Source organism: Pangasianodon hypophthalmus, chromosome 3 (genome assembly GCF_027358585.1).
Source record: "Pangasianodon hypophthalmus isolate fPanHyp1 chromosome 3, fPanHyp1.pri, whole genome shotgun sequence".
In the NCBI taxonomy this organism is placed as follows: domain Eukaryota; kingdom Metazoa; phylum Chordata; class Actinopteri; order Siluriformes; family Pangasiidae; genus Pangasianodon; species Pangasianodon hypophthalmus.
This window is the reverse complement of record NC_069712.1, coordinates 26,843,291-26,859,486: the sequence shown is the minus strand read 5'-3', so window position 1 is coordinate 26,859,486 and position 16,196 is coordinate 26,843,291. Positions and strand designations below refer to the sequence as shown.

Genomic DNA, 16,196 nt, shown 5'->3' with positions numbered 1-16,196 from the left:
CCTCACCTTTTCTGAGAAGGCTTTCCACTAGATTTTGGACAGTGGATGTGGGGATTTGTGCATGCCACTCGAGTTCTTCTACATCAACCTTGGGAAACCATGTCTTCGTGGACCTCGGTTTGTACACAGGGGCATTGTGATGCTGGAACTAGCTTGGGCCTCTTAGTTCCAGTGAAAGGAAATCTTAATGCTACAGCATACAAAGATATTCTAGACAGTTTGGAAGACCCTGATATGCATGTTATGGTCAGGTATCCACATATTTACGCCTTTAGTGTATATCAAAATCTTTTTCATTTGCATTTTGTTGTATACTTTCGTTTCATAAGCCATGCAAGCCCAAGCCATGACACTACCTCCACCATGCTTAACTGATGAGATTGTATGTTTTGGATCATAAGCAGATTCTTTCTTTCTCCAAACTTAGACCTTTTCATCACTCTGGTAGAGGTTAATCTTGATTCCAGAACTTTTGTGGCTCATCTCTGTATTTCTTTGCGAATTCCAATCTGACGTTCCTATTCTTACTGCTGATGAGTGGTTCGCATCTTGTGGTATGGCCTCTATGTTTCTGCTATGGTGGATGGTGATACCTTCACCCCTGCCTTGAGGAGGTTGTTGGTGATCACAGTCACTGACTGTTGTTTTTGGGTTTTTCTTCAAAGCTCTCACAAAGTTTCTGTCATCATCTGCTGTTGTTTTCACTGGCCGACCTATTCCATGTCTGGTTGTTGGTGCACCAGTGGTTTGTTTCTTTTTTCAGGACATTCCAAATTGTTGTAGTGGCTATACCCAATGCTTGTACAATGGCTCTAATCGATTTTCCCTCTTTTCTCAGCTTCAAAATGCCTTGCTTTTCTCCCATAGACAGCTCTCTGGTCTTTATGTTGGTTTATCCTTTATAACAACATACACAGTCTTCACAGGCGAAACCAAGGGCTCAGACCAACAGTAGACATTCAGAGCTATTCATTGTTTAAACAATCAATCTAACAGAGACATCTGGGTAACAAGAAACACCTGTCAGTCACATGTTTCAATATTTTTGATCAATTGAACACATGGGTGGTTTCAAACCTTCAAAAAAGGTTCCATGTTGTTTAGTTGTTTAAGAGATCTAGATGTATCTATCAGGAAATGAAAGCTGAAATTCTCTTTCATCTTTTGATCTACAACTCAAATGTCTTCAGTATATATTAAAAACAACTTTCTGACACTTTCAGAGAGGACTGTACCTCAGAGGCTATGTGAGGTTGCGTTTGACAGACATAGGAACCACATTTGCGAGTAATCGTTCCCTTCCCGGAACAAAACAGTGACGCACTTGACTTACTTCCTGTTTACAAGCCCTATCTGACAACCATTCATTTCTGCATCATTTAACCAACCAAAAATTGCGGCTACTTTCATGTAGTATCGACAGTCTTTACAGACATGATTCCGTACACTGTAAATATTAAACTAGCTGCACGGACACTTACCGGAACTCTCAGTTTACAGAACAAAACTGCAGTTGACTGGTGAGTAGCATTAGCTAGCATAGTGGCTAATCGCTGCTTCTTATTAAGGTGTGCTTCTGTTTCATGTTCAGCAAAGGTTATTTTTTAAATTTTGTTTTACTTTTATATAAGGTACGCAATATTTAATCACTCGAGACTCATGTCAGGTTTGTTGTCAGTGTCTATAAACGCTGTCAAGTCATTCTGCGTGTATGTTTACTCTCATAATATTGTTATTATAGGCTTAACCTCATTTTTATTAGCATTTATTTGCACAGCACTTTTAGCATTTATTTTTTTAAAGGTGTTGTTGTGTGCACAGCTCTTCGTGAGAAACTGTTCAAGTGATTTGTGATGTTTGTTCTGATAGCAGGAAGGGATAACAGGTCGAGTCAGTGGCCATCTTTTTTTTTTTTTTTTAAATAGAGATAGTCCTTGCTGCAGAACCAAAAGTCCAAGGGGTGGAGCTGGATCTGTTCCAGCTCTTCCTATAAGTATACTAAACCCCTAACATCTAACTCACACAACACACAGTGCTGTATAACTAACCATGGACTTCTGGCTTGACTCCGCCCAGGTAGGAGGAGCTTGTTAAGGTTTGACTCCACCCCTTGGTTGTTTTGTTTTGCAGTGAGGCCTACTTCATCTTTTCATCTTTTCTTTGTTCGGGGTGTTAGAGTTTAAAATTTTCACAATATGCTCACCTAGTCTTAAAGTGTCACAGTTTCACGGTATTACTGCATTTATCAACCATTTTGAAATTTTCGCCTGAAAATTAAAGGAAAAAATGTATTACAAAAGTTTTAAAAAATCATTGTATATACAGGGTGTCCGAAAAGTCTCCATATATAAGGGAAATTAACACTTTTTAGTAAAATGTCTTCCAAGTGGGTCCCTGGAGGGTGAGCGGTTAGGCCTTGGTGCTCTCACCGCTGCGGCCCGGGTTCGATTCCTGGATAGCTTTTAAGAATACCTTTGACAAAAGAAGCAGGTATTGAAATCATTCTCTTGGCTGGATCAGGAAGCTGTCTCAAGGTTGTGATGGACTTTAACAGGAAACATGGCAAGCACGACACACACACAAGACACTGTCGCCAAACTTATTAACAAATTCAAAAAGACTGGAAGTGTTCTGGACCAAGTGAGAACTGGACGTCCACGAACATCCACTGATGAAGACACAACGGATGTAGTGCTGGTGTACATGGTCCTCTATGTATGGAGATTTTTGGGTCACCTTTTATAACGAAAAACCAAAAGGAAGCAAAAAGATGCCTTAATTGTTCTTTTCTTATTTTTGAGAATGACATTTCTAGAAAGAATCTTGCACTGTATATAATATTTATCAAGCTGAAAAAGAGAGTGTCTGCGAGGAAAGGTGCGTAGCTTCCACTCAACAGTGCCATGTTGTTCTGTGCGTTTGACAGCCGTCGCATACGTTAAACGTAAAAATTGGAGCTGGCAGTGTAACGTGTAACGTACAAACGGTAGTGGATTACACAGCTGAAGGGTTTTCACTGCCTTCACATCCTCTGTGTGAAGAAAAAAGAGGTTGCTGTAGTGTGACAGAGTGAGTCTAGAAGGAGAACTCCTTGTTTTGGGGACACAAAAAGAGATGAGGTTGATCAAGTTAAAAAAAAAAAAAAAAAAAGGTAGATGGAAATCTCTGGGCACAGGCGCAAAACTCTAGCTGTGTTGTTGTATCCACTTTCAAACTTGTGAATGATTTAGACCAAAAAATTAATAGTGGAAAACAACAGGGCTGGCCATTTCATCCAAATTATATATATATACACACACAACATTGCTATCATACACACTTTTTACCCCACGCTAGATAACACAATATTATTACTAGCAAGCACTAAGCCAGTTTTGAGACAGAGACCTGACTCCAGTTTCACATCTCAAGAGTGTCAGTTTTTTTTTTTTTAACTATTTATTTATTTTTATTTATTTATTATTATTATTATTTTTACAATTTCTCTGCACCATCATATGTACGATGTCGAATCTGACAGAGAATCAATTCTCTTCATGATTTATTGGTTTGGGATTCAATTCCCAAGCATTTTTTTTTTCTAAATTAAGATCAGTAAACCCAATACACTTACTTAATTCATCAATTTCAGCTCCTTTAGGAATATGATATTGCAATAACCATATTCCTAACAGACTTTCCGTGCTGCTACTCAGACTTATTTCTGTGCTGCTGGTAGCAGACTCTGTCAGTCTAATACATTCGAAGATGGTGAGCAGAAAAGCGTCAGAGAAGCATGTTGACGCTTGAGGTGGATGCGCTACAACAGGAGAAGACCACATGACAGTTCTATTCCTGTCAGCCAAGAGCAGGAGTCTGAGGCTACACTGGGCATGGACACGCCCAAATTTGAAAAACGTCGCTTGTTCTTGGCTGACAGGATTGGAACCCGATGTAGTCTTGTGCTTCTGTAGCCCATCTGCCTCAAGGTTCAATGTATTGTGTGTTTTGAGATGCTTTTCTGCTTACCACGGTTGTAAAGAGTGGTTACTTGAATCACTGTAGCCTTCTTGTCAGCTCGAACCGTGTAACCTACTTAGACTAGAATGAATCAATCAGCGGCATCATTGAACGTTTTATTTATCTGCTAGCAGTGAACTTCTCAAATTTTTATGTTCAAAAAGTTATGACAGGATGTTTAAACAGTATCTTTATTATGAAGATAAATATGTTTGATTTTAGACATCTATATAACTGCTATTCATCACTGTTTCTACTATATCATTTTTGGTTAAATGTTGTATTTTGTGTCATTTTAAGAAATGCTAACAGTGGGGTGAGAATATATACAGTTGTAGGGAGAAAAATCTTTTTATATCAGTGACTCAGGAGCTGACACAGACCCTAATCTGCAGAATCTCACCAAATACGTATTAGACATCAGTGTATCATCACAAACCTGGAAAGTTCAGTAAAAGACAGTCGTGTAGCTTTCATAGGTTCTTCAACATGTTTTCTTTTTCAAATCAGACAATAGCAAATTTCTGAACAAGATATACAAAAGTTTATGGAAACCTGACCATCACACTCATATGTGCTTGTTGAACATCCCATTCCACATTTAGTTCCTCTTTCCTTTTATAATAAGCTCCACTCTTCTGGGAAGGCTTTCCACTAGATTTTGGAGCGTGGCTGTGGGGATTTGTGCTCATTCAGCTACAAGAGCATTAGTGAGGTCAGGCACTGATGGTGGATGAGGAGGTCTGGGGTGAAGTCAGGGTTCCAGTTGATCCCAGAGGTGTTCAGTGGGGTTGAGGTCAGGGATCTGTGCAGGACACTTGAGATCTTCCACTCCAACTTTGGCAAACCATGTCTTCATGGAGCTCACTGAAGAGAAATTCTGAAGCTACAGCATACAAAGACATTCTATACAATTCCAACTTTATGGCAACAGTTCGGGGAAGAACCAGAAGAACCACATATGGATGTGATGGTCAGGTGTTCACAAACCTTTGGCCATATAGTGCATCTGTTTCACTAATAAATCAAAGCAGAAAAAAACTTGTACATCCATATAGCATGAGTCAGGAGAAGTTACTGTTAATCCAAGAATTAGCTGGCTGGTCTAATTACCAAATATATTATATCAGATATGTTTTACAATAAATAACAGATATAATTTAGCTGGTAATTAGATCAGCCAGCTAGTTCTTGTATATTATCTATACTATCTATATTACTTAAATATTTCTAGCCAGATACTAGCGAGCTAATTTAGCTAGTTAGCTACCATTGTTGTGTAGCTAACTTCAACATTTTGTTCGTAGACTCTGATAACCAGACAACCTCATATGCAGTTACAAATGTTTTTGTTTGTTTGGTTTTTTGTTTGTTTTTAAGAAATAGCTAGTTAACATATTTGACCCGTAGTCTGTAGTCTGTTTGGCAACATATATTGTTTACGCATTTATATTTTTTGTGAATTTTCAACAAAAATATCAGATCAAAAAAAATCTTTTTTGACAAATTGTTGACTTCGTTCTCGTTTCTCTATGTAACCAATATTCTAAAAATTGTCATATGACTGTCGATGGGTAAAAAAAAAATGGTATTTTGCTTAGTTTACTAATTTTGCTAAGTTGTAAGTAAAGAAAATATCCTTTTTTGCGAAAAACGTTTTGTTCAAAATGGAATATTTTGCACTAAGCATTAATATGTCGTAAGTATCTGATTAAAATAGGCCTTTTGATTGTATTAAGCATAATACAATTATATTCATCAACGCCATTTAAAGTTTAGCTACATCACTTGAACGTATATTTCTTATCTATGCCAATGAGAGTTCTGAGGTGGTTTTGGTTGTACAAATTATTATTATTTGAGCCAATTTTACTTTATTATCCAACACAACAGTGCAGCTTGTTCCGCAAAGTCAGATTAAATCACTACCTCAATGTATCAGTAAAAAGTTGAGTAACCTAAGAAGTGCTACTGTAATCTGATACTTACGTTTTTTTTTTTTAAATGGAGAGGATAATTCATTTTTTATGGTGTAAGAAAAACCTAAAAAAAATCAATAAACCAGACAAATTAGGAAATTAGGAGCTGGATTTAATAGGAAAAAAGCTGTCTGTTGGGCTGATGACAATATTAATTAAAATATCATCGCATTAAATATATATCAATATTTTAAAAGGCTGATGTAGAGCTGCTCGTAAATCTGCGCGGAATGCAGCCGAATGTATAAAAAAAGAGCTGACACGTTGGTTTGCAAAGCGTGTGATGCTATGGGGAATGAGGGTCGTGTCTCTAACAGTGGCTCCTGGCTGAGGATTAAATAACGCTCATAAGTGCAGCAGCAGCGGGAGACGTAGCAGGGAAGTTCCGTTCATCACGGGTGGTGTTGGAGGAAATCTCCACCCTGAAACACATGAAATAGAAATACTTGTGATGTGTTTAGAAATTCTGGTATTTCCGTCAAATCCTGTAAGAAGTTAGCGGACGCGTGCCGCCCTGATGTCACATTAGTAACGTTATTTTTCTGTTTAATAGGAGAAAAAACTTGTCAGAAATAAGGGATAACAGTCAGGGTTCAGTCGTAGCTCTTCTATTAGCTAGCTATTGTTTTTTTTTTTAAAGGAATTTGCAGTTATTTGAAACACAAGTGGTGTGTAGATGCGATTTATCTGGTCAGTTTGATTCCATTAAACCTACACTACTGAAATAATCACGTTAACTATCAGTTTTGTTGTTGCTTAGCGACAGGTTTTGTAGCTTTGTGATTCATTTTCACTATTAAACAGAATTCAGACAAAATTGATATTGCTTATGGTAAAAAAAAAAAATAAATAAATAAAAAGTTTGAGTAAGCTTGTAAGCCATTCAGAATTTGGTGTATTTTTTTTTTTTTTTTTGAGTGTTTTTTGAAATTTATCTTCAGCCTCAGTCGCTAATCTTTATTTCAGTACATGAAATATTTCAAAACAAAAGGCGTATTCTTTCCTTCATTTCCTCCATTCATAAAACATCTACCTCTCAAACATTTTGATAATTCGCACCTAATTGTCTTAATTATGCTGGAACGTCTGTAAACCTGCGTATTATTATCTGAGAAACGGCTAAAATAAGATGTTGATAAATTATTCACTTTGATTTTTGATACAGCCTCAGTCGTCTTTTCACCCGTGTGATCGCTTTCTTCTCTTTCTCCTTCAGGGGTTGGCAAGGTCTGATTGCTCAGGGATGCCACTCCAGCATCCTCATTATCGACCCAAAGACCGCTCAGACCATTCAGGTCCTGGAGAGACACAAAGCCAATGTTGTCAAGGTGAGTTTGAAATGTTTCTGAAACTCTCTCACTGATAACAAGGTTAAAGGCAATTAGAGCAAAGTTTCTAACTGCCGGTGCTTTGTCCTGCATGTAGATCTTTTTTACTGAAACGAAAAAAAAATATACAGGGAAGGGGAATAAGTATTCGAACACTTTTCTTTTTGTTCTTTAATATACATCCAGCGCATATATTCACTTCAGATTGACACGGATAAATTCACACACACACAATTGACCTACAGTGATGGCAAATAGTTCGTACGTAGTTCATGTTAAAGTGTTTACAGACACTGAATCACTGATTTGTCTTAATATCCAAGTACATTTTTTAAATCAGGTTATGCAGATTATGCTATTTCTTAGTGTTTTGTAAAAATTCCAGATGTTGAGGCATTTTTTTTTTAGCTGCAACTGTTATAAAAGAAATAGGAGTAGCCAAAGTCGTAGTTTTGCTTTTGTTTAAAATCTATTTTAACACCCGACCACGTTTATCAAGATGCCTTAGATCGAAATTATCTGTAAAATCGTACTCCTGAGTATTCAAACAACAGATGTGGTATTCAGGAAAATCCAGCTGTTTAAAAAAAAAACAAAAAAAACGTTCGTAACCTATGAGAGCTCATATTTTTCAGAGTTTGTGTAAATTTACAAATAGATACACAATGTGAAACACCTTCATATCGTGTGAGCAATGAGTTGCTACAAATTTATTTACGGATCACGCTGTCAAATTTAAAACGTATTCATTTCAGTTACACGCCGATTTACGGAACGTTTCGTAAAACTCGTAAAACAGTTTAGGATTAGATTAATAAATCAAGTTCTAGATATAAATGCTGAAAAGAAAGTTTTTGTGCAAATTGCATCTTGTGTTATTATAACGTTATTGCCATAACGTTGGTTGGGAAGATTGCACGCAAAGAAGGAACCATTATTAAACAACGTTTGAATGGAGTAAGGGACAGAGCCGTAGCAAAGAGGAAAGATGGTAAACATTCCTGTGAGTTGTTGTTCCTCTTTCGGCTGATCCTGTTAGGGGTCGTCACTGCGGATCATTGGTCCGTGTAGTTGATTTGGCACTGTTTTTACGCCGGGTGTCCTTCCTGACACAACCCTCCCCAGTTTTATCCTGCTTGGGACCGGCACTGAGAGCACACTGTTGCACTCATCCCTAGTGGCTGGGGTTAAAGCCATGGCTGGGAATCGAACCCGGGCTGCAGCGGTGAGAGCGCTGTGGCAGAACCACTAGTCCTCCATGGAGACAAACGGTTGCTTTAATAATACGTAGACAGGAAGTTTATGGAGCCACAGCTAATCGTCCCGACCATGCCAACAGACTATTTAGAAGGCATGTCCTAAAAAAGCTTTTCTTTCTTTCTTTCTTTCTTTCTTTCTAACCAGAGATGTACAGTTTATTAGTTTATAGTTTTTTGCACAATGTAAAATAGATATAATAAAATAACACACACACACACAAAAAAAAAATATAATCCATATACTGTGCAGGGAGAGGCAGAAAACCCAAAGGGCTTATTTAGAGCCTTCACCTAAACAATGAAGAAAACAAAAACTGTTGAAATTAAAAGAAAAACTAAATTGTGATAACAAATATACAAATATAAATGACTACAAATTAATTACAACATATGTCAAAAAACCCAGAAAGAATACACTCCAAAAACAAACCATATATGGTACATAAAATACATGAAAAGACGAGATAATTGCAAAGCAGCATTAAAATGATCCTTTATACATCTTTTATAATATATTAAAGAGGAACTTTTTTTTTTGCTAAATGGGATAAATCATTCCATAATTTAATACCCCTAAATCTTATCAAGTATTGACCTCTACAAGTGAGAACTTTAGGAAGATGAAAATTAGAAAATTTGACCAGGTAAATAACATTGAACCTGTTAATTTACTTTAAAATACATTCGAAATTGCTCTGGAATGTTGCCCTCACTTGAATATATCTTATACATAAAAACACATATTTGAAAAGTATTAATAATCATAAATGGTAAGAACCTGAAGTTTATGAAATAAAGAAGCAGATGAAGTATGTGTGTTTGATCGGGTTGCAATCCTAACCTCAATAGACTCCATAGTAACTTTTGATAATTCCTTAGGGTATGTTTTTTTTTACTACTAAAAATAATAAAACTTGATTTTTTTTTATATTTAAAGATAATTTGTATCAATTAAACCATAAGCAATTAGACCATTATTTGCATTCTTAATCAATGAATTAAAATTTGCGTGACAGAGAACTAAGGTTGTATCATCAGCAAACATTACTGGAGTAAGAATATAATGGATTGAATATAATGGAAGTATCAGGAGATGTTGAAAACCATTGAAAACCAGGCTGCCTCTGCCAAGAGGTTACAACAACAACAGGATGCACAAAAATAAATAAAAAAAAAGGCTCGATGACATGGCCATCCCAGTTCCCTGAGCTAATCCTGTGAAATCCTATGGGGTGAGCTGAAGTGCAGAGCGCACAAGAGAGAAGCTAATTAACCACAAAAGACATTCGTCTTACTCTAACTTTGTTATCCATAAGCAGAGAGAAAGAGATTTCATTTCGCTTTGTGTTAATCCTTAAACCCAACAACATTAGTCTTATAGCTTTACAGAATAGTGTGATCTAAATGGGTGTTGACCTGGAAGTGCTTGATCTGCGCCTCCTCATGCCACAGTATACCTTCTGCTATTTATTTGTTTATGTCGATGAAGTTACAGATCAATTTTAGGTAAATACAATGAGCATAACGAGATCTGGCATGACAAATGTCACTGAAGAATTAATCTGGTGTCATTTACTCCCATAAGCATTCTGCAGTTTATCAGTACTGTTCTGGTGTTGAAGGATTTGTCTGTGTGTGTGTGTGTGTGTGTGTGTCTCATGAGTAATGACCCATAAACTAGCCAGTGTTTATCAGAGACAGTGCCCCGGCTCCTGCTGCCATTTCTCACCCCGCCACGCATTTTAATCTTGTAAACCGCAACACTGCCACCGTGGTCCATTCCTCATTGTCATCCTGAGGATAAACGAGCAGGCAGATGGGAAGAACAGACAAAACATGGCACGTGCCAGGGTCCGCGTGTTTACTGTTTCGGCGTGATACTCAAACATAACCCTTATGTTCTGTTCCGGTCATCTGATCTATCCGAGGACGCTGAAAAAAAAAAGGGGGAATGCTCTCATGTGATGCATCTGTTCATCATGTGAAGTAGGGAAGAAAATGGTTAAAGAGCTCCAGCCATCGAAATTTATAGCCACTGCTGTTCTTTTCGGCTGCTCCGTTAAGTTTGAAACCCCAATTTCCAACTACTTTTAAGTCTCCTGTCATCTATAAAGAATGGTGTGTGTATGTGTGTGTGTGTGTGTGTGTGTGTGTGTGTTTAGGTGAAATGGTCCAGGGAGAACTACCACCACAACCTGAGCTCACCTTACTCCCTGCGCCTGGCCTCGGCCGACGCCGGAGGCAAAATCATCGTGTGGGACGTGGTGAGCGGCATGGCGCACTGTGAGATCCAGGAGCACTCCAAACCCATCCAGGGTAAGACCTGGCTCTTAACGTTAGAATCTATAACGGTAGCAAGCACGTGGTGTTGTGGACAGGAGAAGTGAGACACAGCAGCCCTGAATATCCAAGTGCTACAGTTCCAAAAAAAAAAAATAATGAGTACCTAGTACTCAGAATGAACTCTAGCTAGAATTCGCCATGTAGGCGTGGCTTACATCTGACACTGCTGAAAACGCTATTTAAAATCAACGCCTGCTGTGTGTGCGACGCAAATCAGACCTGCATCTGAAAAAAAAAGATTCAGAAACGAGTCAGAGGTCTTTAATGTGATCCTGAAATCATCCAGTGCATCCAGAGACCTACAAGTATTCTGAAAAAGAAAAGCCAATGGACCGTGAAGAGAGGAGAGGCACGAGCTTAATGACATGTTCTTTAAAAAAAAATTTCGATATTTGGAAAACAGATATATAAAAAACACCTTTAGTCAGTTTCCCTAATAATGCGTACAGTTGAATAGCTTCTGTAAGCCTATCTTTTTCTAGAATCTTCCTATTCTGCTTTCAGAGCCTAGGTTACTGGTGTAAATCAATAGAACAGATAATAATAATGATTTCAAGGGCTCACAAAAATGCTGAAGTGGCCTGGGCAGAATTTTATTTATTTATTTTTTTTTAAACTCCCCCTGTTCTAAGTTATTGAAGAGGCAAATCTGTAATCCTAGGCACACTAAAGAACAATAAAGCCCAAGCTAGAACTAGGAATAAAAAGAAATCTGCAGTAGAAACAAGGCTCAGAATTGTACTTGGCACTCGTAAACATACAAACAAAAAAAAAATCACAGATTGAGATGACAGCAGAACAATAAATGCACAGATTGAGATGACAGCAGAACAATACAAAAAATCTTGACGCCAAACATATCAGACACATCAGACTGATGGTATTTTACTGAGCCTGTACGGCCAGATTAGTGAGCCAGATCAATAGATTCAGAGAATTCAGCCAGACTAAAAAAAAAATAATAAAAAAATCGTAATCAAATTAAATCAGTGGTATATGGAATATACAGTGACTGGCTACTTCAATAGGAACACCTGTACCCTGGTCATTCATGCAATTATCCAATCAGGAAACAGTGAAAGAGCTCTGCATTATTGGCATATTTCACTTATTGTAAGATTATTCAAATAACTAAGAGTAAATGTTTAACAGTTATTGTGTAGAAGCTACTAACCTCTACTAATTGATTAATTAAAATGAACAATTCTGGATTTTATTTTGGGGTTTGTTACATTTTCTCCAGACATGGATTGGCTGTGGAACCAGGATGCGTCACATGACCTGCTTCTGGCCGTGCACCCTCCCAACTACATAGTGTTGTGGAACGGAGACACGGGGACCAAGCTGTGGAAGAAGAGCTATGCTGAGAACATCTTGTCCTTCTCTTTCGACCCGTTCGACCCCTCCAATTTAGCCTGTACGTTTAAAGCCTTTCAGTTACTCTTTCCTTTATCTGATATTTTCTGTTTGGGTCAAAATAATGCTACATTTTTACTAGAAGTGAAAAAAATATATACTTTTTTTTTTTTTTTTTCAATTTTCTATGTAATAGGAAAAGTAAAGTTGCTTGTAGAAATCAAATTATATTATTGAGAATATTGGAGCTCATAATAAATGCTAAGTAGTGTAAAGTAGTGTTAAATTTTGTAAATGTAAAACAAAACATGCACAAAAAGTGATATGCAAAGAAATCATAAGAACAGCTCCCTGTAAGCATTCTTTATTCATTATTCTTTTTTTTCAGCATTACTGGGTACTTCTTTTTTCTGTTCTTTCCAATGCCACAACTATGAGGAATACATGGCGTGGCTTTGACCTCAGAAGCTTGTCCATTTACAGTTTTCCTTTTATCTCTGCTCAGAATAACTGAACTTGTCGTCTTTCCTTGTATTTAATGCCCCACTCTATTAGTGCTGACCAGCGAGGGGATCGTTTTCATCACAGACTTCTCACCGTCCAAGCCCCCTGGCAGCAGCGGTAAGAAGGTTTACATTGCCAGCCCACACTCCAGCCCTGCTCACAGCAAACCTGCCTCCACACATCCCACTGGCGCTAAGAAAGCTCTCAACAAGGTCAAAGTGCTCATCACCAACGAGAAACCCATGTGAGTACCTACACACGACAGTCTCACCCCATCGCAGCCTGAGAGCGCCTAATGTTTTTACCTTTCTATATAAAAGAGCTACACACTACTGGGATGAAGTGTTATAGATCTGGGTTACTGATCGGAAGGTCAAGGAAGGTCTGCCAAGTTGCCACTGTTGGGCCCTTGAGCAAGGCCCTTAACCACAAATACTCCCGGGGCGCCGTATCATGGCTGATCCTGCGCTCTGACCCCAGCTTCCTAGCAAGCTGGGGTCCGCGAAAACTGCATTTCTTTGGCTCTGTACTCATGCTCTGCACAATGACAATAAAGCTGAATCTTAATCTTAATCTTAATCTTAATCTTAATGAAGGTGTGGTTCTGGCTCTTGGACCTGATTACATTTTCCAGTGCTGGAAACAGCTGGAGAGGAGAGTGGAAATGATCAGTTTTCATCGGTGACCGTAAAAATTGGCCAACCGATTATAATTTTTTTTTTTTGACTTTGCTTTTATGAAATTTGTATATATAAAACTATAAATTATTTTTGCTTTTGTTGATTTTTTTTTTTTTTTTTTTTACATAACGGACATGGTCAACCTTTAGAATATGTTGAATGATATTTTCATTGATTTTTCTTTAAATTTTTCAAGTTTTAAGTAACCTCAGGGTTAATGACTTAATATGCAAAGTTCAGTAATAATGCTGTAATTGTAAGATAAGATATGATAAGATACCTTTTATTGGCATTGGACACAACACATACAGCCAGATTCAGTGTGCAGTTCCGCTGGCGGAATGGAAATCAACTTATCAGACATTTTTTTTAATCAGTATAAACAAATGAATTATTTTATCGCTGCAAGTCTGTTATAAGATTAGTCAAGATACTGTTGGGTTTCTGTGTGTAGAGTATCTTGACTCTGTGTTTTATCTGCTGGTGAGCAGGGTGATGGGAAAGCGGAAGGGTGTGAGCCCCCTGCCTGGAAAACAATTCTCGTTTCTTGACTATAACACCAGTACAGAGATAAAACGGACAGCACGACTAAAGCTTTTTTTGATAGTAAAACATCGTATACAATAAAATTATAACACTTAAACCTAGTAGGCTAGGTAAAAAAAAAAAGAAATACTTGTGAAAAACTGCAAACTCTTAAAGCCCTGAGTGTCTACTTTCATATAATCCATTAACCACTACTGGAGTGTGACATCACAAATAAATTCAATGCTGAACGTAGCCGTTTTTTTTTTTTAGAAATCATTTTTAACGGTATGTCTATTAAAGTCAAAGCAGAGTTGCGATCAAACTTCTCAGTTTGTTTATGTCTGACGTGGATAGGAGCCTGATTAAAAGGCTATATAGTAAAGCTGGTCATCCTATCAGAAATATATCTAAATATAATGCATTTTGTAGTCAAATTCTAAAAATGGGCTACGTTACGCATTTGAGCACTTCAGTTCTGCGAGCACTGAACACTGAGACACGTTTCCTTTCTGCCCACTGGTCAGCGTCTACACTGTCCTTGCGAGTCGAGGTGCATTCCATAGGATCTTGCGGCCATGTTTAATGACCACACTCGCTAATACTGGTCTGTGAGGAGTTCCTTGCTAGCTAGGTCTGAAAAAAAGGTATTGATGCATCTGTAATTAAACCAATCAATAATAACACCATTGTAACAAAGAAAAAAAAAAATATCACAGACAAAATGTACATTAACATTTTTTTTTCTCGCAGTGAAACGGACACTTAATTACTTTCTCTTCCTTGGAGTGCGTTTGTAGAAAATTGCTGCCTCTGAGTTAGCACGAGTTTTCAAACCTCCACCAGTCATACAAAAGAGATATTAATAGTCTGCCTACATTATCTGTGTTTTGATCATCAAAGTCCTCTTTTCTGTTTCGTCATTTAAATCAGCTGTTTTTTTTTCCCTTCGTTCTTTTCATCACTGTTTTCCTGCTTTGTCTGAGGAAGGTTTTGCTCCACTCTATTGATCATCAGAAGCTTTGCTCACTTTCCTTTCTAGCCTGAACACAGCACTCTAGCATTTCCTGATATCAGTAGCAGTATACTTAAGTCTTTTCTGTGAGTAGCTTGGTTTCTGTGGTGGAGTTGCATCAGCTGGCCATTATTTTCCAAAAAACTGCTTTGATGGATCCGTGTAACGAAAGTGATCCCTGATCCATTAGCCTGCCTGAGCTGCTCACTTGGTTAATGGTACAGAGGTGCAATTTTGGACAAAGCAACAACATGGTAAGAGGTCCATGCATTAATCCTGGCTTGTGGTGCCACTGCGATATAGGGCTTAAGAGGAAATGCAAATCCCATGCTTTGAGTACGGTGAATACCAGGCTCAGCGTGAGCCTCAGAAAAACTACCTTTTATAATACTGCTGCAATTGAGCAGTTCTTGGAGATTAGCAAGGTGCGGTTATTGGATATATTCCAATATTAGCTTTAATTGCCTTTTTATTTTTTTTACTGCAAATGATTTCTAGTTGTTGCGTTTGCGACTCTTTCGTTTCCTGAGATGTCATAACATCCACTATGCTGTGTATGTGACATTTCTTGCAGTGATGATGTTAGATGATGTCTAACAAAACAACCTAGCTAAATAGCTAAAGAAACAGGTCGCGTATTTAAACATATTCCTCAACGACTGTGAAGTCAAGACTCATCTGTCAGGACAGAATGTTACTGAGACGATCCAAATGCCATACAAGTTGGAGACAATTGTAAATACATAGTGTTCTCAAGTTAGAGACAATTTATATCACTTTCAGAAATGCGAACCTTTGAACTAATGTTGTTATTTTTTTTTTAAATAAATCACTATTAATATTCAGTTTTATTCATATAGCGCTTTTAACAATGGACATTGTCACAAAGCAGCTTTATAGACAGATATATAAATTCTGGATATATTTCTATAGAATTCTGGCTAATTTATAAATTTATCTTTAATAAGCAAGCAAGCGGTGACAGTGGCAAGGAAAAACTCCCTGAGACCACATGAGAGAAACCTCGAGAGGAAGAACCACGACATGGACGAAACCTTGACAGGAACCAGACTCAAAAGGAAAGCCATCCTCATCTGGGTGATGCCAGATAGTGCGATTCTAAACCAATTCTCTTCTATAACTGTATATGATAGTCAGAAAGTGCAATTGTGTAACCAGGAACTTATGAGCTTATGATTAATCTTATG

General features: G+C 37.6%; 1 protein-coding gene across 1 annotated transcript in view; it reads left to right on the top strand.

Moving 5' to 3' along the window:
* Window positions 1–1,305: 1,305 nt before the first annotated feature.
* Window positions 1,306–16,196, top strand: part of wdr11 (WD repeat domain 11) — a 100,852-nt gene continuing 85,961 nt past the window's right edge. The window contains exons 1-5 of the mRNA XM_053232560.1: window positions 1,306–1,520; window positions 7,195–7,306; window positions 10,728–10,881; window positions 12,152–12,325; window positions 12,820–13,012. Coding sequence (XP_053088535.1) covers window positions 1,435–1,520; window positions 7,195–7,306; window positions 10,728–10,881; window positions 12,152–12,325; window positions 12,820–13,012 — 719 coding nt within the window. The 5' untranslated portion in view covers window positions 1,306–1,434. The remainder of the gene's footprint in view (window positions 1,521–7,194; window positions 7,307–10,727; window positions 10,882–12,151; window positions 12,326–12,819; window positions 13,013–16,196) is intronic.